This window comes from Oncorhynchus gorbuscha, linkage group LG06 (genome assembly GCF_021184085.1).
Source record: "Oncorhynchus gorbuscha isolate QuinsamMale2020 ecotype Even-year linkage group LG06, OgorEven_v1.0, whole genome shotgun sequence".
Taxonomy (NCBI): Eukaryota; Metazoa; Chordata; class Actinopteri; order Salmoniformes; family Salmonidae; genus Oncorhynchus; species Oncorhynchus gorbuscha.
In genome coordinates, this window is record NC_060178.1 from 40413257 (window position 1) to 40436087 (window position 22831).

The 22831-nt window shown below is 44.6% G+C and overlaps 2 protein-coding genes across 2 annotated transcripts; one reads left to right on the forward strand and one right to left on the reverse strand.

Moving 5' to 3' along the window:
* The first annotated feature begins 413 nt into the window (after positions 1 to 413).
* LOC124037959 (nuclear protein 1-like) lies at positions 414 to 1849 on the forward strand. The gene is given in 4 exon segments (XM_046353270.1): positions 414 to 485; positions 487 to 514; positions 773 to 910; positions 1182 to 1849. Coding segments are annotated over 3 exon segments (228 nt in total). The 3' UTR covers positions 901 to 910; positions 1182 to 1849.
* A 17271-nt stretch (positions 1850 to 19120) lies between these two features.
* On the reverse strand, positions 19121 to 22765 carry LOC124037960 (zinc finger and SCAN domain-containing protein 2-like). The gene is made up of 2 exons (XM_046353271.1): positions 22458 to 22765; positions 19121 to 22097 (listed from the first exon to the last, which is right to left on the reverse strand). The coding sequence occupies exons 1-2, from the start codon at positions 22648 to 22650 to the stop codon at positions 20935 to 20937; spliced, it is 1356 nt and encodes a 451-aa protein (XP_046209227.1). The 5' UTR covers positions 22651 to 22765; the 3' UTR covers positions 19121 to 20934.
* Positions 22766 to 22831: the final 66 nt, after the last annotated feature.

Genomic DNA, 22831 nt, shown 5'->3' on the forward strand with positions numbered 1-22831 from the left:
AAATTAAGCGTAATTGTGCAATGGAATAGATTACAGAAATACAAACAGGCTACTAATAGAGAGAGAGAGAGAAAGAAAGAAAGAAAACATGTACCACAAGATGAATAGCAAATGAAATCAATAAAGGGCACCTGATAAAAAAACAGACATGGGTGACCTTGGAAGTCAGTTGGCGTCAAATATTTACCAAAAACTCATGCAACTTTCACTGACTCAAGCAAGGGCCAAGGACTCATAACAAGGAGAAAGGGAGGAGCGACCATGCTTTATTAAGCACATGGGCAAGTGCAGAAAACCACTCAAAGAAAGAGAAACACCCGTGGAAAAATAACTGCTTTCTAAAGTTGTTTTGTTGCTGTCCAGCGAAAAGTAATTTCTCAGTTACTTTTTATTTGTTCAATAGAAGCGTCGCTATGGCAAGTTTCCTAGACGTGAAGAATGTTGAGCCAACCCACTTTGAAGAACAACACTATGACGAATATGAATTACTACAACCTTTCAGAAAAATACACAAGTAAGAATCAGTAATTCTTATGTTTGTATGTGCAATGAATTATCAAGTTATGACCATCAAATAATGGTAGCCACAAATAATTTGAAGATTCATTCAATTTCTATGGGTCGGTGAGGTTCAATCTATGAAGAACTCTCGAGTCCTCAACGTGTTGCAAGTGGCACATGTTGACTGCTACAATGTTGCATTGGGGGCAAGTGGGTGTGTTATTGTTTTCAAAGTCTCACAATCTGAACTGTGAACTCGCACTGTTTCCAGGTGGCGCTAGCCGCAAGGGGAGGTCAAAGAAGGAAGCCAGCGACAATACCAACCGACCCAACCCCGGAGGCCACGAGCGCAAGCTCATAGAGAAACTTCAGAACACTGAAAAGAAGGCCAAGGATTGAGTAAAGGGAGGTAAGCCCCCCCTCCAATCTCTGTATGCACTTCACAATTTCAAACAAGTGTGGGACACAATATGAAGTTTGAGGAAGTGAATATTCAACATTTGCTCTACAGTGAATTATATATATTTTTTTGTAGGCTTATTGACCTACTAAATACCATTTTTAAGGCATTGTTTTGTTTCTATCTTGGTACTCTGTTCCTACCACCCTGAAGTGCCCTCATGTAGCAAACGGTCAACTGGGCAGAACCGTAACCAAAGTGCATTTGTCTTTCCTTTCAGGGCAAATCGGACGGCTAACACTGGCAACCGACCATGGCAACCGACCTTGGTGACAAAACAAGATGGGCAGACAGACGGTGAACTCCAATGTAGAGAGGGGTGAATATGAGGACGGGTCACAGGCTGCCAATGAGTTTGACTCTAGTGTCAGTGAAGGGGGATTTCAGTCCTCTCCTTCATAGAGCTGATGGTATGGAGTGGGAGTGGCCCCCATATTGGTTGTTCACCCTCAGTCATGGGTAGACCTCCACTGAAGGTGATGTAGACCACCGTGCAAGCGGTCTTCTGGACGACCTTCCCAAACAAGTGGGAAGTAATGGGAGTGGTTGCAGGCTGCATCATGTTTCAGTATCAATGTGGTTTTGTTTTTAAGTCTTAATTGATGATATTCTCACTTAATGTTTTTTTACAGCAAAGAGGTTCTTAAAATTGATTTATTTTACAAAGTGTATTGAAAATAAATGCTTTCATAAAATGTATTAAGTCTAGGTTTAAAGTGGTACTCCAGTCTCCTTTTCAACTAATTTAACACCTGAATTATTTATTAACAAAAGGTTCATCTCAATAGATTGTACAGGTAAGTCATGACATGGCACGGGGGTGGGCTTTCCTCTAGTGACATCACAACTTCCCATCCAACCAACTCCTTGTATGCCCTATTCCTTGAAGTTTGCAGTTGTCTAAACCCTATTTTGCTTAAAACCTATTTTTACCTTTTGGTGTGTGTACTTTACTGTCTTTATACTTGGGATATTACTTTTCCAACATCACTGGAGGACATCTTTAATTCTGAATTTGTCTTCATGGAAGGTGTCATGGGCTGCAATCTTCAAACAAGCCAATAGGTGGCAGTAACCGATTTGTGTCAAGTTAAAGTCCTTTCTTTGGGAATGCTCTAGTTTAGAAAATACATTTGTGCCAAAGAATTAAGGGTTATTGTCAGAAATGGACAATTTGAAGAACCCTTGACAAAGAAAGGAAAATGTAAACGAATAGACATTTCTGTGACAGCTCATTCAACTGCTTAAACTAAATGAATAATGAGAAAATAACTTAAGTCTGGTGCTTTGCATCTCATTGCGTCTGAAAATGTAGGCTACCCTTGAGCTGAAAGGAGTTGATGTTAGGCAGGGTTTTTATACTAGGTTAGTTTCACAGATATATTTCAAGGAGATATAGCCTACATAACAGTTAGATTGTGTATTGTTTTAAAAGTAATTCCCTATTTCTAAATTGCAAAAGCAAAACTTGCCGTCAAATGCACTCACAAGTGTGAGCTCCATGGTCTTCTAAAAGGGAAACTGATATAAAAAGGCTGCCAGTATCATCTAACACCCATTTTTTTTCAAAAGCCTTTGGTGGAGCATGTTATGTTATTCCCATCATGAAAAAGGAGTAAGTTATAGTTAAGTAATCAGTTAAATTAGACATTGAACTTGAACTCTGTAAGAATCTTGGATCTAGCTGTTGGACAGTGTTTTTGTATAGAGATCTCAGAAATATGCCTGCGTAACATTTCACGTCTCCTTATGTTATGGGTTGAAAACAGTTATCATGGGCACACAAATCCAAAATAATAAATGTGATTGCAAAATCAAATGCTTCTAAATTAGTCACCTTATCTTGATACCAGTGTTGGTCAGTGACATTTAAGATGAGGGATGACAATTTTTTTTAATGAGAATGGCCTTATTTCTATTACAGCATGTTGGATGACTGTCATTCATATTCCATTCACCCAGCTCAATCTAACATCAATAGGTTTAGGCTACTACATGATACTCAAATTTTCCCGATCATGAGGTTGTTACAACCTAGCCTATGAATGAAAGTTTACAACTTTAGGTGCACAGGTCGAGAGAAACATTTGAGTAAACAAGGTGATAGTGACACATTCAATACTCTTGCGTGCATCTAGCTGATCTAGGGTGTAATCATTAGTCCAACAATTACAAACAAGAGTTTCTATTGGACAATTTCAGATATGTTTATCCACATTTCGTTCCGTTTGCTTCTGTTTAAGAAACTTTTTCAACAGAATCATGATAACGCGCAAACAGTTCACTTTCATAGCAGCCACATACAAACAGCATGATCACTTTACTCATTGCAAAGTCCCTTCACTTATTAACTTCAGTGCACAACATATCAGCTGTCTGTGACCAGGCTAAGAAACCTTTCCAAGCCAAACCTTTATATCATAACTGCTAAACGCTACACACATTGTTGTCACCATATTAGCTAACTTCATAGGTGTCATGACGTTGGCCTGGGGGTAGGTTTATGACAGTCATAAATATCTCTTCCCCCCCTTTTCCGCTCTCTACCCTATTGATGTTACATTTGCAAAACTCTTGGTTAACATAGAGATTCTTGGAACATCAGAAGGTGGGGGGAAATGAACTATATTCTGGTAATCTGACCAATTGAACATATGCAGTGGTACTTAATGAATAGGGTGTCAGTTCGGTTGTCTTCTGAGACATTCTCATCAATGATAAGATGACATAAACTCTACAGTGGAAAGTCTATACATCAGAGTTATCGGATTCACATGGAATTGTTGTTTGAATATGAAATTATTTGTGATGGGATGAAATGTGATTTTAGCTTCTAAAATGTGAGATTTGTGTTTTCATAAGGTAGGGCTCTGCTTAATCAGTGGCCCGCCCCTGTGAAGAGACATGGCTATAAAACTTTTCAAACACGCCCTCTTCTCCCTTCCTATATAAAGCCTTGACGACAATATAACCTCCTGTTGTGAGGATGACGGTCCGATGTCAGAATGGTTCAGATAATAACTACAGAACGAAGCCAACATCAGCGTGAGCTTTGGTTGCGAATGGTATGAACTTTAAACTGTTATTCACTACAGAAGTGATACCTCCTAGCCGTTGAGTTAGCAACAGCAACTGAAAACGAGGGTTAGGAAGGAACAGACAGAGTATCCCGTCTATCACACAACGACGTTACTACAATGTATCCAATTGACCACCAGGAGACATTCTTCAAAGGACAAAGGACTCGGTTTGGCAACACGGCCTTCCATCTACCACCAACCTACCCGAAGTGCAGCTCAGAGTAAATATTTAATGCATTTTCCTTTTCCAAATGGGCGGTAATTTAGAATGCATAAGATACTGTATTTACGATAGCACAGCTTCGCCCTTTGTTCCTCAGTCTTCCCGCTCTTTCACTCAAACCCAGACCCTTTTCTTTTGTGTAACAAGCTGTCATATCTGTTCCGCCCGCGAGGGACGTTTTCCTTTATGACGTAATTTGTAATCAAGTTGATTAATTATGTGTATATGTAATTCTGTGTGATTAGTTAGGCATTTAGTAAATAAATAATTAAACGCAATTTTGTATTGCTGATTCAACTTGTTAGCCAGGGTTCGTGCAGATAACCAAGAATTTACAACTTTCAGATGAGACTGAATTAAGATGACGATTAATATTGACTGCTATTGATGTAAAATATTACTAGGTCTTTAAGAGTTTATTCGAAAGATAACAGCTCTATAAATATTATTTCGTGGTGCCCCGACTCTTTAGTTAATTACATTTACATGATTAGCTCAATCAGGTATTATTAATTACGGAGAAATTATTTTATAGAATAGCATGTCATATCACTTAATCCGGCATAGCCAAAGACACGACATAGGCAACATAGCTACTTGTACTAACGTGTTAGTGAACCCGCTACAATCATGCAGTACAGTTTAGCAGTTACAATGCCAGGCCACGGTGGCAATAAATTTGTCAAACCAAAAACTTACCTTGACTTCCAGTGTTGGATATTCTTTTTGATATCTATCTGAGACACGTGTGTTTGAGTAGGCTAAAATATCTAGCTGCATTCGCTTGCTAAGTAAGTGAAACTGAAAAAATAGATGACATCTCTATCTCTCTCTTGCTTCTCCTTGTTTTGGAAGCAATTCATTTGTTAAAAACAAACTATTGTCTTTCTCTCTCTTTTAGTCAACTGCTCACCACATTGTATGCACTGCAGTGCTACAATGCTTTCAGTACTAGATACATTATCTGATCCTTTGATTGGTTGGACAACATGTCAGTTTCAAGAGCCATGCTTCAAGAGTCATGCTTCAAGAGCTCTGATAGGTTGGAGGATGTCCACCGTAAGCTGTCATAATTGCCATGTAAGTAAGTCTAATCAATTATTTGTTGACATGAATATTTAGTATAGTTTTATATAAAAATGATTACTTTTTAAATGTTAGAACATTTGTATTTTTATGAAACTCACTGAGGAGGATGGTCCTCCCCTTCCTCAAAGTATTCAAACCCCTTGACTTTTTCCACACTTTTTTACATTAGACTTATTCCTAAATGGATAAATTGTTATTCTTATCCTACAGATCCTCTTAAGCTTTGTCAGGTTGGATGGGGAGTGTCGCTGCACTGCTATTTTTAGGTCTCTCCAGAGCTGTTCAATTGAGTTCAATTCCGTGCTCTGGCTGGGCCACAAAAGGACATTCAGACACTTGTCCCAAAGCCACTCCTGCGTTGTCTTGGCTGTGTGCTTAGGGTCCTTGTCCTGTTGAAATGTGAACCTTCACCACCTGTCTGAGGTCCTGAGCTCTCTGGAGCAAGTTTATATCAAGGATCTCTCTGTACTTGCTCTGTTCATCTTTCCCTCGATCCTGACTAGTCTCCCATTTCGTGCAACTGAAAAAAATCCCCACGGCATGATGCTGCCGCCACCATGCTTCATCGTAGGGATGGTATTGGCTAGTTGATGAAAAAGGCTGTAACCTAACAAAATGTGGAAAACGGTGCCTTTCAGAACCTCTTTCAGTTTTGTTTTGGTTATCAAAGAGATTTTCATTGTTTGTGAGCGACATATTGAGTTTGTCTTGTGGGAACGTAACACCCAGTCACTACAAAGACACAGGCATCCTTCCTAAATCAGTTGCCATGAGGCCAATGGTGACATTAAAACAGTTACAGAGTTTACTGGCTGTGATGGATCAACAACATTGTAGTTACTCCACAATACTAACCTAAATGACAGAGTGAAAAGAAACAAGCCTGTACAGAATAAAAAATATTCCAAAACATGCATCCTGTTTGCAATAAGGCACTAAAGTAAAACTGCAACAAAAGTGGCAAAGAAATGTACTTTATATCCTGAATACAAAGCATTATGTTTGGGGGAAATCGAACACAACACACAAGCTCTTCATATTTTCCAGCACGGTGGTGGCTGCATGTTATGGGTATGCTTGTCATTGGCAAAGACTAGGGAGTATTTTATTATAAAAATAAATATAATAGAGCTAAGCACAAGCTAAATTCTAGAGGGAAAGCAGGTTAGGGCTGCCCTCCAGAACATTCTGAGCAAGGAGTTGGCTTCCTCAAGGATCTGCCGCAGGGTCTTAGTGCTAGCCCGTGTCTGCAGGCTGACACACAGAGAAAGATACATGCACAGACAGTTTGACTAAACAAATCTAACTAAAACACAGGATAACAATACAAAAGTGTGACATATTTTCAGTTCAACTGGCTATACTGTATACAGTACTACTGAGATGACGCATGAGTTTAATGAATTTAAACCAAGGATCTAAAAGTTACTCTTGGGATCATTAACTCCTCTGTAAAATGTCTGCTGCTCCTCTAACCTCTAAATGACCCCTGACCTCTCACCTTATCCAGGCTGAGCTCCAGCAGGGGGTGGTTTGCAGTGGCCTGGAGGGCAGCCTCCATCTTGCCAATGAGGACGTGTCCCACCAGGATCTGCTGCTGCAGGGCATGGAAGTCATCAACATGCCCCACAGTGTGGCGGCCATTACGGTTTGTAAAAGAGCCGTCTGGGGCTTGGCCCTCCAGAGAAGAATCAGTCTCATGGGGATCCAGTGTGGGGGAGAGAGGGGAAGCTGGGCTGAAGAGTCCAGTCTCTCGGGCAGGGGGAGAGAGAGCAGGGTCTGTGAGGAGGAGACGAAGAGTGGAGAATCAGTGTTAGAGTTGGGGTAAATCTCAAATGGCATGGTGCCCTATTCCTTATTTAATGCACTACTACTTAGGCTCTGGGCAAAAGTATATACAGGCGGGAATAGGGTACAATTTCGGACACTTAGTTATGTGCCAATAAATATGGTAGAATATGTGCTAACAATGGTAACCGTATCCCAGAATGCATGCAGCATAGCATTCCCTCGCTCTCACCGTGGATGAGCTCTCTTCACTCCAGGAGGGCATGTCGCAGAGGTCAACTGCTGCCCCAGCTGAACATGCAGGTCCCTGGGGTCAAAGGGCGCAGACTCCCCTGAGTGTGACCCCTCTCCTGTATGTGTATTATTGGGGACGCCACACACTCTGTGGTACATCTGGAGCTTATACTGTAGAGAGTGGATAAGGCCACGGCTCTCACACACCTGCTGCTCAAAGACATAGGCGGATGCCGTGGATTGAAAACCTGATATGTCTAGCTTAAAATGACAGATTCTAGGTGGGGATTGTTTTATTATGTTACTTAGATTGACGCATGGGTGCGTCCGTAGACTCTTAATTAAAGAAAAATACATTGCAGTGAATGAATCTCCTGGGGCTGTAAACGTACTACAGAGAAACCAAGGATCATGAAGAAGATAATAGACTTTTAGACGTCATTGAAGGAAGTTGGGGAGACTAGGGGCTGGATTCAATCTGTATCACTGAGGATCCTCATAAAAATGTAAAGGTGATTCCCGATTGAGTCGAAAAATGCAGCATTTACTGTGAATGTAGTCTCCGCGAATGAGGGAACATAGCCTTTAATTGTCAATCACACTATGAAGTGGATCTTCAACACTAAGGATTGAATAGAGTCCTATAGTCTTGAGAAAACCCTCGCTGCCAAAACGTCAGCACACTAGAGGTGACTGACGACCGATCTTGACTTTATTGATTTTTAAAAAATTCTTAAACATCCGTTCTCCTTTCCATTATTAATATCTTCATTCTGGCACTCAACAATGTCTGACTAGGAGGAGGAGGAGAGTTTTCCTTAAGCTTCAGGCATTCTTATTCAAGCCAAGCAGGAATTGAAGAAGCTGGTGATTGAGAGGACGTTATAAATGACAAATTAAAACAGTATAATATATCAAACACAGCAAAGTCTTAGTGTCAAGAACACATCAATTACCAGCTGTAATTGAGCACAAATGCAGACAGAAGTAAAGTGTTCAAACCGTGTGGCTGGCAGCATTGAAAATCAAAAAGAGAGAGGAAGAGAGAACGAGAACGAGAACGAAGGGGGGGTTACTGGGTTTTCAGATGAAAGGAGAGGAGAGTTGGAATAGGTTAAAGAGTGAAGCGAGAGGAGTGAATATGGGTAGGAGAGATGACTTGGGCCTAGATCCATAAGGATCCTTTCACCTTCTCCTAACTCCTTCCTTTTTGGCATTGGTCGGTCAGGAAATCAATACAATGGAAGCTTTTATTGTCCTGTTGGAAGGCTAGCTGTCAGCATCACCATGTTCCTTGAATCTAGACCAATCCACTATCCAGTTCTATCAGATTTGAAAGCACCAGGGGAGATGGTCAGGGCTCACATCAACAGCATCCTCCCGGATACCTTAGACCCACTCCAATTCGCATACCGCCCCAACAGAGTTGAGAGTTTCAAGTTCCTTGGTGTCCACAAACACCAACAAACTATCATGGTCCAAACACACCAAAACAGTCGTGAAGAGGGCATGACAGCACCTTTTCCCCCTCGGGAGACTGAAAAGATTTGGCATGGGATCCTCAAATCCTCAGATCCTCAAAAGGTTCTACAGCTGCACCACATAGACTGTTTTCTCTGCTACCACATGGCAAGCGGTACCGGAGCACCAAGTCTAGGACCAAAAGGGTCCTCAACAGCTTCTACCCCCAAGCCATAAGACTGCTGAACAATTAATCAAATGGCCACCGGACTATTTACATGGACACTGCTGCTACTCGCTGTTTATTATCTCTGCATAGTCACTTCACCCCTACCTTTCTTAAATCTTTCTTAACTGTTGGTTAAGGGCTTGTAAGTAAGCATTTCACTGTAAGGTCTACCTACACCTGTTGTATTCGGCGCATGTGACTAATAAAGTTTGATTTGATTTGAGCCTGAAATTGAATGGGGCCCAAGAAGACCATCACTCACTTCAATTGGTCTGGGTGGCAAGAGAGCATCCGTGTGATAAAGAGAAAGGCATAGAGCATGCCTGTTTTTTCCACCATCCATGTTCCTCTTAAATGTTTTCCTTGTGTCATCTGTTTAAGAATGTTCATTCTTAAAATGCTCCAAAGCATTTAATTCCTCCCTAGGCAAAATGGCACAGGAACAGACGAGAGCTTAGTTCACTATCGCCTGCCCCCCCCCCCTATCGCCTGCTCTCTCTGAGGGTCAATCTTAATGTCAATGCTAATGAGATGTCCAGTCCAATATCCCACACTCTCCTCATCTGTTATCCTCTCTCTATTCAATTTCAATTCAATTCAATCCTCTCTCCATCTCTCTCTCAGTTCTAGTATACAGTATTCATCACCTCTTCTACCCTCTCCCTTTTCATCGGAAAATCTCTCTCTCCCTCATCCTCTACATCCCTTTCCTCTGAATTGAATTCTAACAATCAATAATAATTTGCAATCGTCTGAACACTTTTACCACTGACTGTCATGTTTTGTCATTGGTTATCATGTCTTGTCTCTGTGCTTCCCTTCTATTCGTTTCCCTCTGCTGGTCTTATTAGGTTCTTTCCCTCTTTCTATCCCTCTCTCCCCTCCCTCTCTCCCTCTCTCGCTCTCTCTCTCTATCGTTCCGTTCCTGCTCCCAGCTGTTCCTCATTTCTCCTAACTACCTCATTTACTCTTTTCACACCTGTCCCCTATTTTGCCCTCTGATTAGAGCCCCTATTTCTCCCTCTGTTTTCCGCTTCTGTCCTTGTCGGATCCTTGTATGATGTTCGCTATTCTGTGTCCTTGTCTCGCCCTGTCGTGTTTTACCTTCTTCAGATGCTGCGTGTGAGCAGGTGTCAAGGTCTGCTACGGCCGGTGCCTTCCCGAAGCAACCTGCAGTCTGTGGTCGAGTCTCCAGTCAGTCCTCTCTACTGACGAGTGGAATTCAGTTTTCCTGTTTTGTTTTCACCTTGATAATATCCAGGATTATCACTTTTGTCTAGAACTGGAATAAAGACTCTGTTTTCGTTAAGTCGCTTTTGGGTCCTCATTCACCTGCATAACAGAAGGATCCGACCAAGAATGGACTCAGCGACTACGGATTCTCGCAACACTGCCGTCGAGATCCAGGGAGCTATGCTCGGCAGACACGAGCAGGAATTGTCTGCTGCTCGTCATGCCGTTGAGACCCTGGCCGGCCAGGTTTCCGACCTCTCAGGACAGTTTCGGAGTCTTCGTCTCGTGCCACCAGCTACTTCCTGGTCTTCCGAGTCTCCGGAACCTAGGGTTAATAACCCGCCATGTTACTCTGGGCAGCCCACTGAGTGCCGCTCCTTTCTCACCCAGTGTGATATTGTGTTCTCTCTCCAACCCAACACATACTCTGGAGAGAGAGCTCGGATTGCTTACGTCATTTCACTCCTTACTGGTCGGGCTCGGGAGTGGGGCACAGCTATCTGGGAGGCAAGCGCTGAGTGTTCTAACAATTATCTGAACTTTAAAGAGGAGATGATACGGGTTTTTGATCGTTCAGTTTTTGGTAAGGAGGCTTCCAGGGCCCTGGCTTCTCTATGTCAAGGTGATCGATCCATAACGGATTACTCTATAGAGTTTCGCACTCTTGCTGCCTCCAGTGACTGGAACGAGCCGGCGTTGCTCGCTCGTTTTCTGGAGGGACTCCACGCTGAGGTTAAAGATGAGATTCTCTCCCGGGAGGTTCCTTCCAGCGTGGACTCTTTGATTGCACTCGCCATCCGCATAGAACGACGGGTAGATCTTCGTCACTGCGCTCGTGGAAGAGAGCTCGCGTTAACGGTGTTCCCCCTCTCCGCATCTCAACCATTGCCTCCCTCCGGCTCAGAGACTGAGCCCATGCAGCTGGGAGGTATTCGCATCTCGACTAAGGAGAGGGAACGGAGGATCACCAACCGCCTTTGCCTCTATTGCGGTTCTGCTGGACATTTTGTCAGTTAATGTCCAGTAAAAGGCCAGAGCTCATCAGTAAGCGGAGGGCTACTGGTGAGCGCTACTACTCAGGTCTCTCCATCTAGATCCTGTACTACCTTGTCGGTCCATCTACGCTGGACCGGTTCGGCTGCTTCCTGCAGTGCCTTGATAGACTCTGGGGCTGAGGGTTGTTTTATGGACGAAGCATGGGCTCGGAAACATGACATTCCTCTCAGACAGTTAGGGAAGCCCACGCCCATGTTCGCCTTAGATGGTAGTCTTCTCCCCAGTATCAGATGTGAGACACTACCTTTAACCCTCACAGTATCTGGTAACCACAGTGAGACCATTTCTTTTTGATTTTTCGTTCACCTTTTACACCTGTTGTTTTGGGTCATCCCTGGCTAGTATGTCATAATCCTTCTATTAATTGGTCTAGTAATTCTATCCTATCCTGGAACGTTTCTTGTCATGTGAAGTGTTTAATGTCTGCTATCCCTCCTGTTTCTTCTGTCCCCTCTTCTCAGGAGGAACCTGGTGATTTGACAGGAGTGCCGGAGGAATATCATGATCTGCGCACGGTCTTCAGTCGGTCCAGAGCCAACTCCTTCCTCCTCACCGGTCGTATGATTGTAGTATTGATCTCCTTCCGGGGACCACTCCCCCTCGGGGTAGACTATACTCTCTGTCGGCTCCCGAACGTAAGGCTCTCGAGGATTATTTGTCTGTTTCTCTTGACGCCGGTACCGTGGTGCCTTCTTCCTCTCCCGCCGGAGCGGGGTTTTTTTTGTTAAGAAGAAGGACGGTACTCTGCGCCCCTGCGTGGATTATCGAGGGCTGAATGACATAACGGTTAAGAATCGTTATCCGCTTCCCCTTATGTCGTCAGCCTTCGAAATTCTGCAGGGAGCCAGGTTCTTTACTAAGTTAGACCTTCGTAACGCTTACCATCTCGTGCGCATCAGAGAGGGGGACGAGTGGAAAACGGCGTTTAACACTCCGTTAGGGCATTTTGAGTACCGGGTTCTGCCGTTCGGTCTCGCTAATGCTCCAGCTGTTTTTCAGGCATTAGTTAATGATGTACTGAGAGACATGCTGAACATCTTTGTTTTTGTCTACCTTGACGATATCCTGATTTTTTCACCGTCACTCGAGATTCATGTTCAGCATGTTCGACGTGTACTCCAGCGCCTTTTAGAGAATTGTCTCTACGTGAAGGCTGAGAAGTGCGCCTTTCATGTCTCCTCTGTCACATTTCTCGGTTCTGTTATTTCCGCTGAAGGCATTCAGATGGATCCCGCTAAGGTCCAGGCTGTCAGTGATTGGCCCGTTCAAGGTCACGTGTCGAGTTGCAGCGCTTTCTAGGTTTCGCTAATTTCTATCGGCGTTTCATTCGTAATTTCGGTCAAGTTGCTGCCCCGCTCACAGCTCTTACTTCTGTCAAGACGTGCTTTAAGTGGTCCGGTTCCGCCCAGGGAGCTTTTGATCTCCTCAAGAAGCGTTTTACATCCGCTCCTATCCTTGTTACTCCTGACGTCACTAAACAATTCATTGTCGAGGTTGACGCTTCAGAGGTGGGCGTGGGAGCCATTCTATCCCAGCGCTTCCAGTCTGACGATAAGGTCCATCCTTGCGCTTATTTTTCTCATCGCCTGACGCCATCGGAACGCAACTATGATGTGGGTAACCGCGAACTGCTCGCCATCCGCTTAGCCCTAGGCGAATGGCGACAGTGGTTGGAGGGCGACCGTTCCTTTTGTCGTTTGGACTGACCATAAGAACCTTGAGTACATCCGTTCTGCCAAACGACTTAATGCATGTCAAGCTCGTTGGGCGTTGTTTTTCGCTCGTTTCGAGTTCGTGATTTCTTATCGCCCGGGTAATAAGAACACCAAGCCTGATGCCTTATCCCGTCTCTTTAGTTCTTCTGTGGCTTCTACCGACCCCGAGGGGATTCTTCCTGATGGGCGTGTTGTCGGGTTGACTGTCTGGGGAATTGAGAGACAGGTTAAGCAAGCACTCACTCACACTGCGTCACCGCGCGCTTGTCCTAGTAACCTTCTTTTCGTTCCTGTTTCTATTCGTCTGGCTGTTTAGCTGGCCACCCCGGCATTCGGGACGCTTGCTTCTATTCGCCAGCGGTTTTGGTGGCCTACTCAGGAGCGTGACACGCGCCGTTTCGTGGCTGCTTGTTCGGACTGCGCGCAGACTAAGTCAGGTAACTCTCCTCCTGCCGGTCGTCTCAGACCGCTTCCCATTCCTTATAGACCATGGTCTCACATCGCCTTAGACTTCATTACCGGTCTGCTTTAGTCTGCGGGGAAGACTGTGATTCTTACGGTTGTCGATAGGTTCTCTAAGGCGGCACATTTCATTCCCCTCGCTAAGCTTCCTTCCGCTAAGGAGACGGCACAAATCATCATTGAGAATGTGTTCAGAATTCATGGCCTCCCGTTAGACGCCGTTTCAGACAGAGGTCCGCAATTCACGTCACAGTTTTGGAGGGAGTTCTGTCGTTTGATTGATGCTTCCGTCAGTCTCTCTTCCGGTTTTCATCCCCAGTCTAACGGTCAAGCAGAAAGGGCCAATCAGACGATTGGTCGCATATTACGCAGCCTTTCTTTTAGAAACCCTGCGTCTTGGGCAGAACAGCTCCCCTGGGCAGAATACGCTCACAACTCGCTTCCTTCGTCTGCTACCGGGCTATCTCCGTTTCAGAGTAGTCTGGGGTACCAGCCTCCTCTGTTCTCGTCCCAGCTCGCAGAGTCCAGCGTTCCCTCCGCTCAGGCGTTTGTCCAACGTTGTGAGCGCACCTGGAGGAGGGTCAGGTCTGCACTTTGTCGTTACAGGGCGCAGACTGTGAGAGCCGCCAATAAACGTAGGATTAAGAGTCCTAGGTATTGTCGCGGCCAGAGAGTGTGGCTTTCCACTCGTAACCTTCCCCTTACGACAGCTTCTCGCAAGTTGACTCCGCGGTTCATTGGTCCGTTCCGTGTCTCCCAGGTCGTCAATCCTGTCGCTGTGCGACTGCTTCTTCCGCGACATCTTCGTCGCGTCCACCCTGTCTTCCATGTCTCCTGTGTCAAGCCCTTTCTTCGCGCCCCCGTTCGTCCCCGTCCTTGTCGAGGGCGCACCTATTCACAAGGTACGGAAACGTGGTCACCAGTACTTAGTGGATTGGGAGGGTTACGGTCCTGAGGAGAGGAGTTGGGTTCCATCTCGGGACGTGCTGGACCGTTCGTTGATTGATGATTTCCTCCGTTGCCGCCAGGGTTCCTCCTCGAGTGCGCCAGGAGGCGCTCGGTGAGTGGGGGGGTACTGTCATGTTTTGTCATTGGTTATCATGTCTTGTCTCTGTGCTTCCCTTCTATTCGTTTCCCTCTGCTGGTCTTATTAGGTTCTTTCCCTCTTTCTATCCCTCTCTCCCCTCCCTCTCTCCCTCTCTCGCTCTCTCTCTCTATCGTTCCGTTCCTGCTCCCAGCTGTTCCTCATTTCTCCTAACTACCTCATTTACTCTTTTCACACCTGTCCCCTATTTTGCCCTCTGATTAGAGCCCCTATTTCACCCTCTGTTTTCCGCTTCTGTCCTTGTCGGATCCTGGTATGATGTTCGCTATTCTGTGTCCTTGTCTCGCCCTGTCGTGTTTTACCTTCTTCAGATGCTGCGTGTGAGCAGGTGTCAAGGTCTGCTACGGCCGGTGCCTTCCCGAAGCAACCTGCAGTCTGTGGTCGAGTCTCCAGTCAGTCCTCTCTACTGACGAGTGGAATTCAGTTTTCCTGTTTTGTTTTCACCTTGATAATATTCAGGATTATCACTTTTGTCTAGAACTGGAATAAAGACTCTGTTTTCGTTAAGTCGCTTTTGGGTCCTCATTCACCTGCATAACACTGACACATCAATGTGTTGACAAACACTTACAGTAAGCATGTCAGTAAGGTCCTTTGATTGGCTCTCTCATCTCTATATTTCTGTCACGCCTCCCTCTCTCCCCCTCTCATCCTACAGCGTGGGCATTGCGTAATAATGCCAAGCCTTTTATTTCTATTCCCTATCACAGGGCCTTGATATACTTAATTGCAGCGATGTGGCGAATCTGAAACCTATAACTGCCTAAATTCAACTCCAAGTGGAGACAATATAAGGCTCAGTTACAGGCCCATCTGATGATAGTGCTCCTGCTCATATCTGGTTGTTAATTAATAAATGGGATATACTGTACCGTATGTCTCCAGATCACTTATTTCTAAAACTATGGCTGTGACATGTCTCCTAGTTCTCAATGACCTCCCATACATCTCCCTGTCATGTGGCCAAGGAGGAGTTGGATCAACAGTGGAAAGCGTTTTGCATAACCAGTGACATCAGGTTCTGTATTCATAAAGCTGCTTGGAGTAGGAGTGACGATCTAGGATCAAATTCCGTCTGGTCATATCGTTAGCACTGCTACTCTGAGAGGCTTTTTGAATGGGGGCCCTTTCCTTTTGTGTGTGTATGGTTTTGTTTTTCCCCCCCATTTTGTTTACAGTACTTCTGTAGGTAATGTCACAGCTACGAGTAGACGTTGCCCTTAGACACCGATCTGGGATCAGCTTACCCCTCACAAAATCCTAACTTTAGTAATTAGGGGGGAAACACTAAAGCTGACCATAGATCAGTGTCCAGTAGCAACCTCCTCCTACTCTTACTGAATGGGCTCTCCTGTGGTTCCCTCACACCCTATTGGAGTTATTTTATGAGATCTCCATGTCAGAGCTGTCCAATAAGACTCTGGAGGTCACTGTCTGGGACTACGACTTGGGACGATCCAATGACTTCATAGGTGAGACTCTTCACTTTGAACACATGCACGTACACATACTCACATATGCACACACACACACGGAGCTAGAGAGAGAGATGGCTAGAGAGCAGGAGCGAGAGAGTCAAATCCCATCTTGACACATCCCTATACCCACAGAAGCCAAACTTTTGTGCAGATATTCCATTGGGACTTTGAACTCCTGAAAGGTTCCCATGGTGACACTGCTTATCATGTTTACAGGTGGAGTGTTCCTGAGCTGTCACTCACAGGGAGACACCCTCCGCCATTGGATGGACTGCCTTAAGAACAAGGGTCAGAGTGTGGAGCGCTGGCACATACTGACCAATGAGCTCCCAAGATCCGTAAATCATGAATAAGGCCACACATCTACTGAGACACAAGGCTGAATCCTAATTCTTCACCCTTCTCCCAAAGTTGCACACTTCCAGTCATGGATATATCAACGGTAGAAACTCCTTCAAGGCAAGTGTGGAGAATCAAGACACAGATCAAATCATCCCTCTAGCCCCCTACCACCTAGGAATTCCTATAGATCTGAGAGGATTGGATAGACCAAAAATATGGGGGAAATTCCACCTAGCTTATCAGAACGCAAGGGGGAAGCCATGACCATATTGATTTGGATCCTATTGAAACCTTTCAGATCTACTGTAGTGTCTAAGTGGTAGGGGTTATGGGTCGATTTGGAACTCAGCAAAGATGAAGCATTTCTAAACTCTCTAGAGCCCTGTTTATACCTGGTTCTAACGTGCGTCCATCTTCCTGATATTTTCCTTATCTTGTCTGTTTACACTTATAAGATCTGATCACAATCAGATAGCAATGCGTCTTTTAACACCTGTCTAAAAATCTGGGCACAATCCAAATGTGGACAGGATCAGGCCAAAGGACACATGTTAGCACCAGGTATAAATGGGGATGACTTGCCACAGGATAGAATGCACTTACCAGTATGTTTCTATGTCTATAAAGGTGATTCAAACCTACCTACCGTAACACACCACGGAAATGATGCATACTGAATAAAAATCATATACAATACAAGGCTTGGATGTTGTTAAGCACAACTCCTTTATGCTATGGAATAGACTAGTGGTGGTGTAGATGATCCCTTCAAGTTAGATTAGAGTTTTTTTTTAATTATTTGAATCAGTTGAGTAGTGTTAAGGGCAAAAACCAAAATGTGCACCCCTTGGGGTCCCGAGGACGGAGTTTGTGAAACGCTGAGTTAGATGGAGATGTTGGTCAGTGGGATGGGGAATGCGGTTCACGTTGCCTTACGGCCTCTTGTCACTAATGTTGACATTCACAACTCAACGTCATACTTCCAATTTTTTATGATTTCATCTGCACGTTTTAGTCTACGGGCTCTTTAACTTCTCTTGTTCAAGCTGATTTGATTGAATTCCATATGTTTTATGGTTATTTTAATAACAAATTCATATCTATGTTGGTAATAATATGCCTATGTTACACGAATACCAGCACCTGAATATCTAACATCAGATATCCTGTTTGTATGGTTGACATTTGAACCCAAATGGAACCGTATTCCCTACATAATGCAATACTTTTGACCAAAGCCCTATGGGGCTTGGTCAAAAGTAGTGCACTACATAGGGAATAAGGGGCCATTTGGGACAAACACATTCACTGCATCCCAAACATGACATACACTGATAATATTATGAATACATAAATTCTTACGGATACAGTTATAATACATGCCATTTAGCAGACGCTTTTATCCAAAGCGACTTACAGTCATGTGTGCATACATTCTACGTATGGGTGGTCCCGGGGATCGAACCCACTACCCTGGCGTTACAAGCGCCATGCTCTACCAACTGAGCTACAGAAGGACCAGTTATCCTGTGTGTGTGTGTATCCTGTGTGTGTGTATCCTGTGTGTGTGTTCCTTTTCTCTCCTTCTCCCCTCACAGGTGGAAATCATCACTCTCCAATCAGTCAACAATCAATCATCAATCAGAAGACACACCTCCTATTTCCTGACCTATCACAGTTCCTTCCCCATGGTTTAAAAACCCCATCATTTGTTTGTTCATCAGCTCAGCTCAGCTCAATCTCTCTGTAAATGCCATGTCTGTAGGTCTCACTCTCGCTTTGTGTCTTAACCTCTCTTTTGTTTAAAGCACCTCCATAGCACTTTGTCATCACCTGTGAGTATTGTTTTTGGTTATGGTGTTTGTTTGTTTGCTGTTGGGAAAAAGGGGGAAACCAAGACAAGTCGCCCATGGGCATACACTACCCGTAGGTGAACTTTGTTAAATACACTAGGTAGAACTGGGCGGACCACCCACTGTATTTTTGGTTAGTTAGTTAGCTGTTAAAGTAGGCTAGTCTAGCTTAGGGGTGTGTTTTTGTATATTTATTGTTTCTTCCCTTGGGTCCAGCTCAGCCCCTTTCCCTGCTCCCCCCATTTCTGTTGTCGTGGTTATTTCGTGCACACTTTTACTTTGTCACAATAATAATTTGCATGAGTTATGTTACGGGTCTCATTACCATCCCCCCTAGACTGTCGGGCCAAAAGGGATTCGTAACACATGTGTTTGGATGATGCAACACAGAATTGACTAATACAAGTTGTCCCCTTATATAACTATCCCCTGCCCCCAAAAAAGTATTTGATTTAAAAAAAGATTATTACTTTCTATATTATTGAGGTGTTTTCCCTGTATTGTTATTTTGTCATGTTTTTGTCTCTTAATGCATGACTGAATGTGTGAATGTTGCTTTTTTACTGATGTTTCAATGGCTGTATTCGATTATCTTGTTCTGCTTTTAACAATTGTTGTTCTTACATTTATATCAGGCAGGTGTTTTGTGTACAATATGAAAGTACATTTGGAATGCACTACTGTGTACGTCTGACTTGGTTTCTATTTTGTGAAATGGCTTGGCTGAGGGAAATCCAGCACTCACTCGGTACTACTGAACAGTAAAATAGCTCACTCCTGGTTCAATTTCACATTTGAGTCATTTAGCAAACCCTCTGACCATGTTCAACGGTCCTTGCTATCCTGCATCCTTCAGATATCCCAACTCTAACGGTAACTCATTGAAGTTGAAATGTACAATGGTTATGATTAGGTAAGGGTAAAGTTAGGGACGTCCCAAGGATTCCGGATAGCATTAACCAATTTTCAACTGCCCAGAACAAGTATCAAGCAACAATCAATAAGACGCTGCTGTTTTTTATGTGACAAACTTTTAAATTAAAGGCAACTGAAAACATGTTTACAACAACACACAATTAAAAATAATCCCATTTACTGTACATTAGGCTCTATCAGCACCACAATAAGTCTTGAAGTCTGAGCACTTGCTATCAGAGAACATGGTGAAAGACTAATAAAGGCATCCTAAGCTGGTTTGTGTTATGCAAAATGAAATTCTCAGATTGGTGCAGACACGGGGTGCTCCTTTTCCTGAAATGTTCCTATATCGTGACCTTATGACATATCCTGGGGTAAGGAATGTGTTTTTGGACTCCTAAACCACATGAGTAAAACTCCAGTCCTTTAGATTCTGCTCTGCAGTGTCTGTGGGTTTTGGTTCCTCCCTTCTACTTAATGAATCATTGACTCTTATTGGACAAGTTCAAATAGTTTCAAGTGAACATGACCCCGGCTTTTCTTGCAGGTCTAGATACTAAAAAAATTGCTTGACCCGACTGCAGCTCTCCAGGAATTGTGTTTGACACCAATGTCTTCAACCCATTGTTCATCCTCTGCAGTCTCTAAGGTCAGCAGGCTCCACCCCCAGAGTCACAAGCAGGAAGTGGATCAATACTACAACACAGCAAAAGTCAATAGCGGCCCTTTGGACGGGCCGGTGCACAAACATGCACTGCACGCATACAGCAAAATAAAACACACGCACAATACACATTTTTAAAAAATCTACACACACACTTGCTGCTTGCTTAAGGTAGTCCATCACATCTGATGATGACTTCCAACTACTGCTTGTGGGTTCGCTGATGACTGTATAATAAGATGCAGGATGCTCACTATCTGCCACAGACAAGAGCACACAAAGGCATGTCCCGTTGAAGCTGGTGCAGCCATGGTCATACACTCTCCTCCATGTGTATTTGGACAGTGAAGCATTTTTTTTTTTATGCGTCTCTATACTCCAGCATTTTTGGATTTGATACTTTCATACATATCGGTTTGCCGTTTAGAAATGAAAGCATTTTTTGTGGTATCCAATTGTGTTTCATTGCGGCAACTCCCCAACGGGCTCGGAAGAAGTGAGGATTGGACAAACACGCTGCTTCTTATACACACCCGGAAGTCACCCGGGCCAACTGTGTTGGACGGGACACTGTTCGATTGACGACCCTAATCAGCATGCAGGCGCCCAGTCCGCCATAAGACGACGCTAGAGCAAGTTAAGACAAGAAATTGCATGCCAACCCTCCCCTCCCCGAACCCGGACAGTGCTAGGCCAATTGTGCACCACCCTTGGAACTCCCCGGTCACGTCAGGCTGTAGTGACGCCCCTCTGCACGTCAGGTGAAGTGCCTGAGCAGGATGCGCCACCTGGGAGCTCCGTTGCAAAGTACAATAAAGGCTTTATATAGCACTACTTAAAGGCTTTACAAATCATAAGTGGAAGTCATAATCTAGAAATGGTCTATTAACTTATAATAAACGCTACAGTGGGAATTGTTACGTCACCCTTTATACACCATTTATAGTGTATAACATACGCTTATAGATTATATGTGAAGCATTTATATAGTGCTTATAAATCCTTTGATTGCTATAAAAAAGCCTTTATAGGTCGTACTGCCCTCATCCAATGACTGACGCATGAGTTCTGATGTGTTTGGTCAGCTTAGCCGCCTCACTGAAAGCCTTGCCACACAAGCTGCAGGTGTGGGCCGAGTCTCCGGCAGGCCGCAATCCATTATGAACACGCTGGTGCTTCCTACACGTGTAGGCGTCCTTGAAGCTCATGCCGCAGACAGGGCAGCCGTACAGACGCAGCTCCGTGTGAACACGCCGGTGGTTCCTCAGTGTGCCATCGTTGTTGAATCGCTTGCCACACAGTGCACAAACGTACGGCTTCTCCCCTGTGTGAATGCGGAGGTGGATCTTGAGGCGTGACCCGTGACTGAATATCTTACCACACTGAGGGCACGGGTGGGACCTCTGATCCCCCCTGTTGTTAGTTTGTTGATGACACCTATTTGTTGATCTATTTGTTAGTTGTTGACGTCTGGTTTGACCCAGGTAGAACTGGGAGGTCAAGGGACCTACGGTACTGGTGGTGGTGGCGTCCCCAAAGTCTTGTTCTGGCCCTGTTGTTACACAACCATCGCTGCCAATCTGACGGAAAAAGCCATCTGGGATCATGGCAGCACTAGCTGATACCAGGTCAGTGGGGACGCCCGAGACAGTGGAGGCACCATACCTGCTGCTCTCTGCAACCACTGACTCCAGGTCAGTGCTCAGGTCTGAGACAGTGTACCTGGTTTCAACAGTGGCTGATCCAGGGTCCGAACTGGGGTTTAGTTCACCATAACCCATCTGAGCAGATACTGGCCCCAAGTCAGTAGGGCTAGTATCACTAGGCTCTGTTTTGATGCCCTCAGAGTTATAGTGTAAAACCACACTGTCCACGGGGCATGATGTGCTGCTGAAGGGATATGCAGAGGGAAGGAGATGCTGGTCGTCTTCTTCGTCCAAGTCCCTTTTCACGGACGCTGAAGTCAATGGAGCTACTACTGGGGTGGTAGCCGATGTATCGGTCTGTTGTGAGGACAGGGTATGTGGAGAGTTACACAGACTCTTCCACTCGGTGCACTCTGTGGGTAGCTGGCTATGTGTGGCAGGCATCTCATCCTGGCTCATTACCATGTGGTTCTGGGTGTGTGTAGACTCAGGGTCTGGACCCTGGTTGGCGCTCCACTGGTCCTGCCCAGACACAGAGAGAGAAACAGGCCTGGTCGAGACTGGATGGACAGACGGACATACCGACAAACAGACAGAAAAGAGAAACAAATCAGATTGATTAAGTTTAAACAACTACAGAAGCAACGACACAGACACGAGTTCTCGAGCATTCTGTAGGATGAGCTTGTTTGTGTAATCTGGTGATCTACAAGGCTTGAGACTCCCCAAATGCCCCATATCATAATCTTCTAGAAAAACCTGCATCACCTCCCCTTTATATGCACTCAGTGAAAGAATTGACAGGTGAAAACAGTATGGGCAACAGAGGTCTTTTTTTTGTCTCAGATGAGTGCAAATAAAGTAGACGAGGAGAGGTCCGTTTTTTCAGACAATAGACAAAGAGCCATTTGCATCATCACCTGCTGAACACTCCGTTCCCGTGTCGAGTCCAACTTCTCGTAGCCTTCGTTTTAGGAGTTCATTCTCTCTCTTCGTCCGGGCAGTCTCCTCCTCGAATTCTGACACTGTCCCCCCAACAACCTCCAGTATCTCATCTACAGCCACCATTAACCGCTCGGTGAGGTAAGCATTCAAAAGCTGTAGTTTGGCCATTTTCTAGAAATTAGCCTCCCCAAAATCTTTGTTAAAATCCACTGAAAGCCTCCTAGTAACGACCCAAGCTAGATTGTTTTGTAAACACCTCGGCGAAAGCATTCACTTCCTATTTCTTTAACTCTCCTTGGTCATGTGATAAAAACGCTACCGTAATTCATGAAAAAGGGGAGGCAAGATT

Coding starts and splice junctions, on each gene's coding strand:
- LOC124037960 (XM_046353271.1), bottom strand. CDS start 22,650: ATGGCCAAACTACAGCTTTTGAATGCTTACCTCACCGAGCGGTTAATG. Junction 22,098..22,457: donor GGGAACGGAGTGTTCAGCAG/GTGATGATGCAA, acceptor CTGTCCATCCAG/TCTCGACCAGGCCTGTTTCT.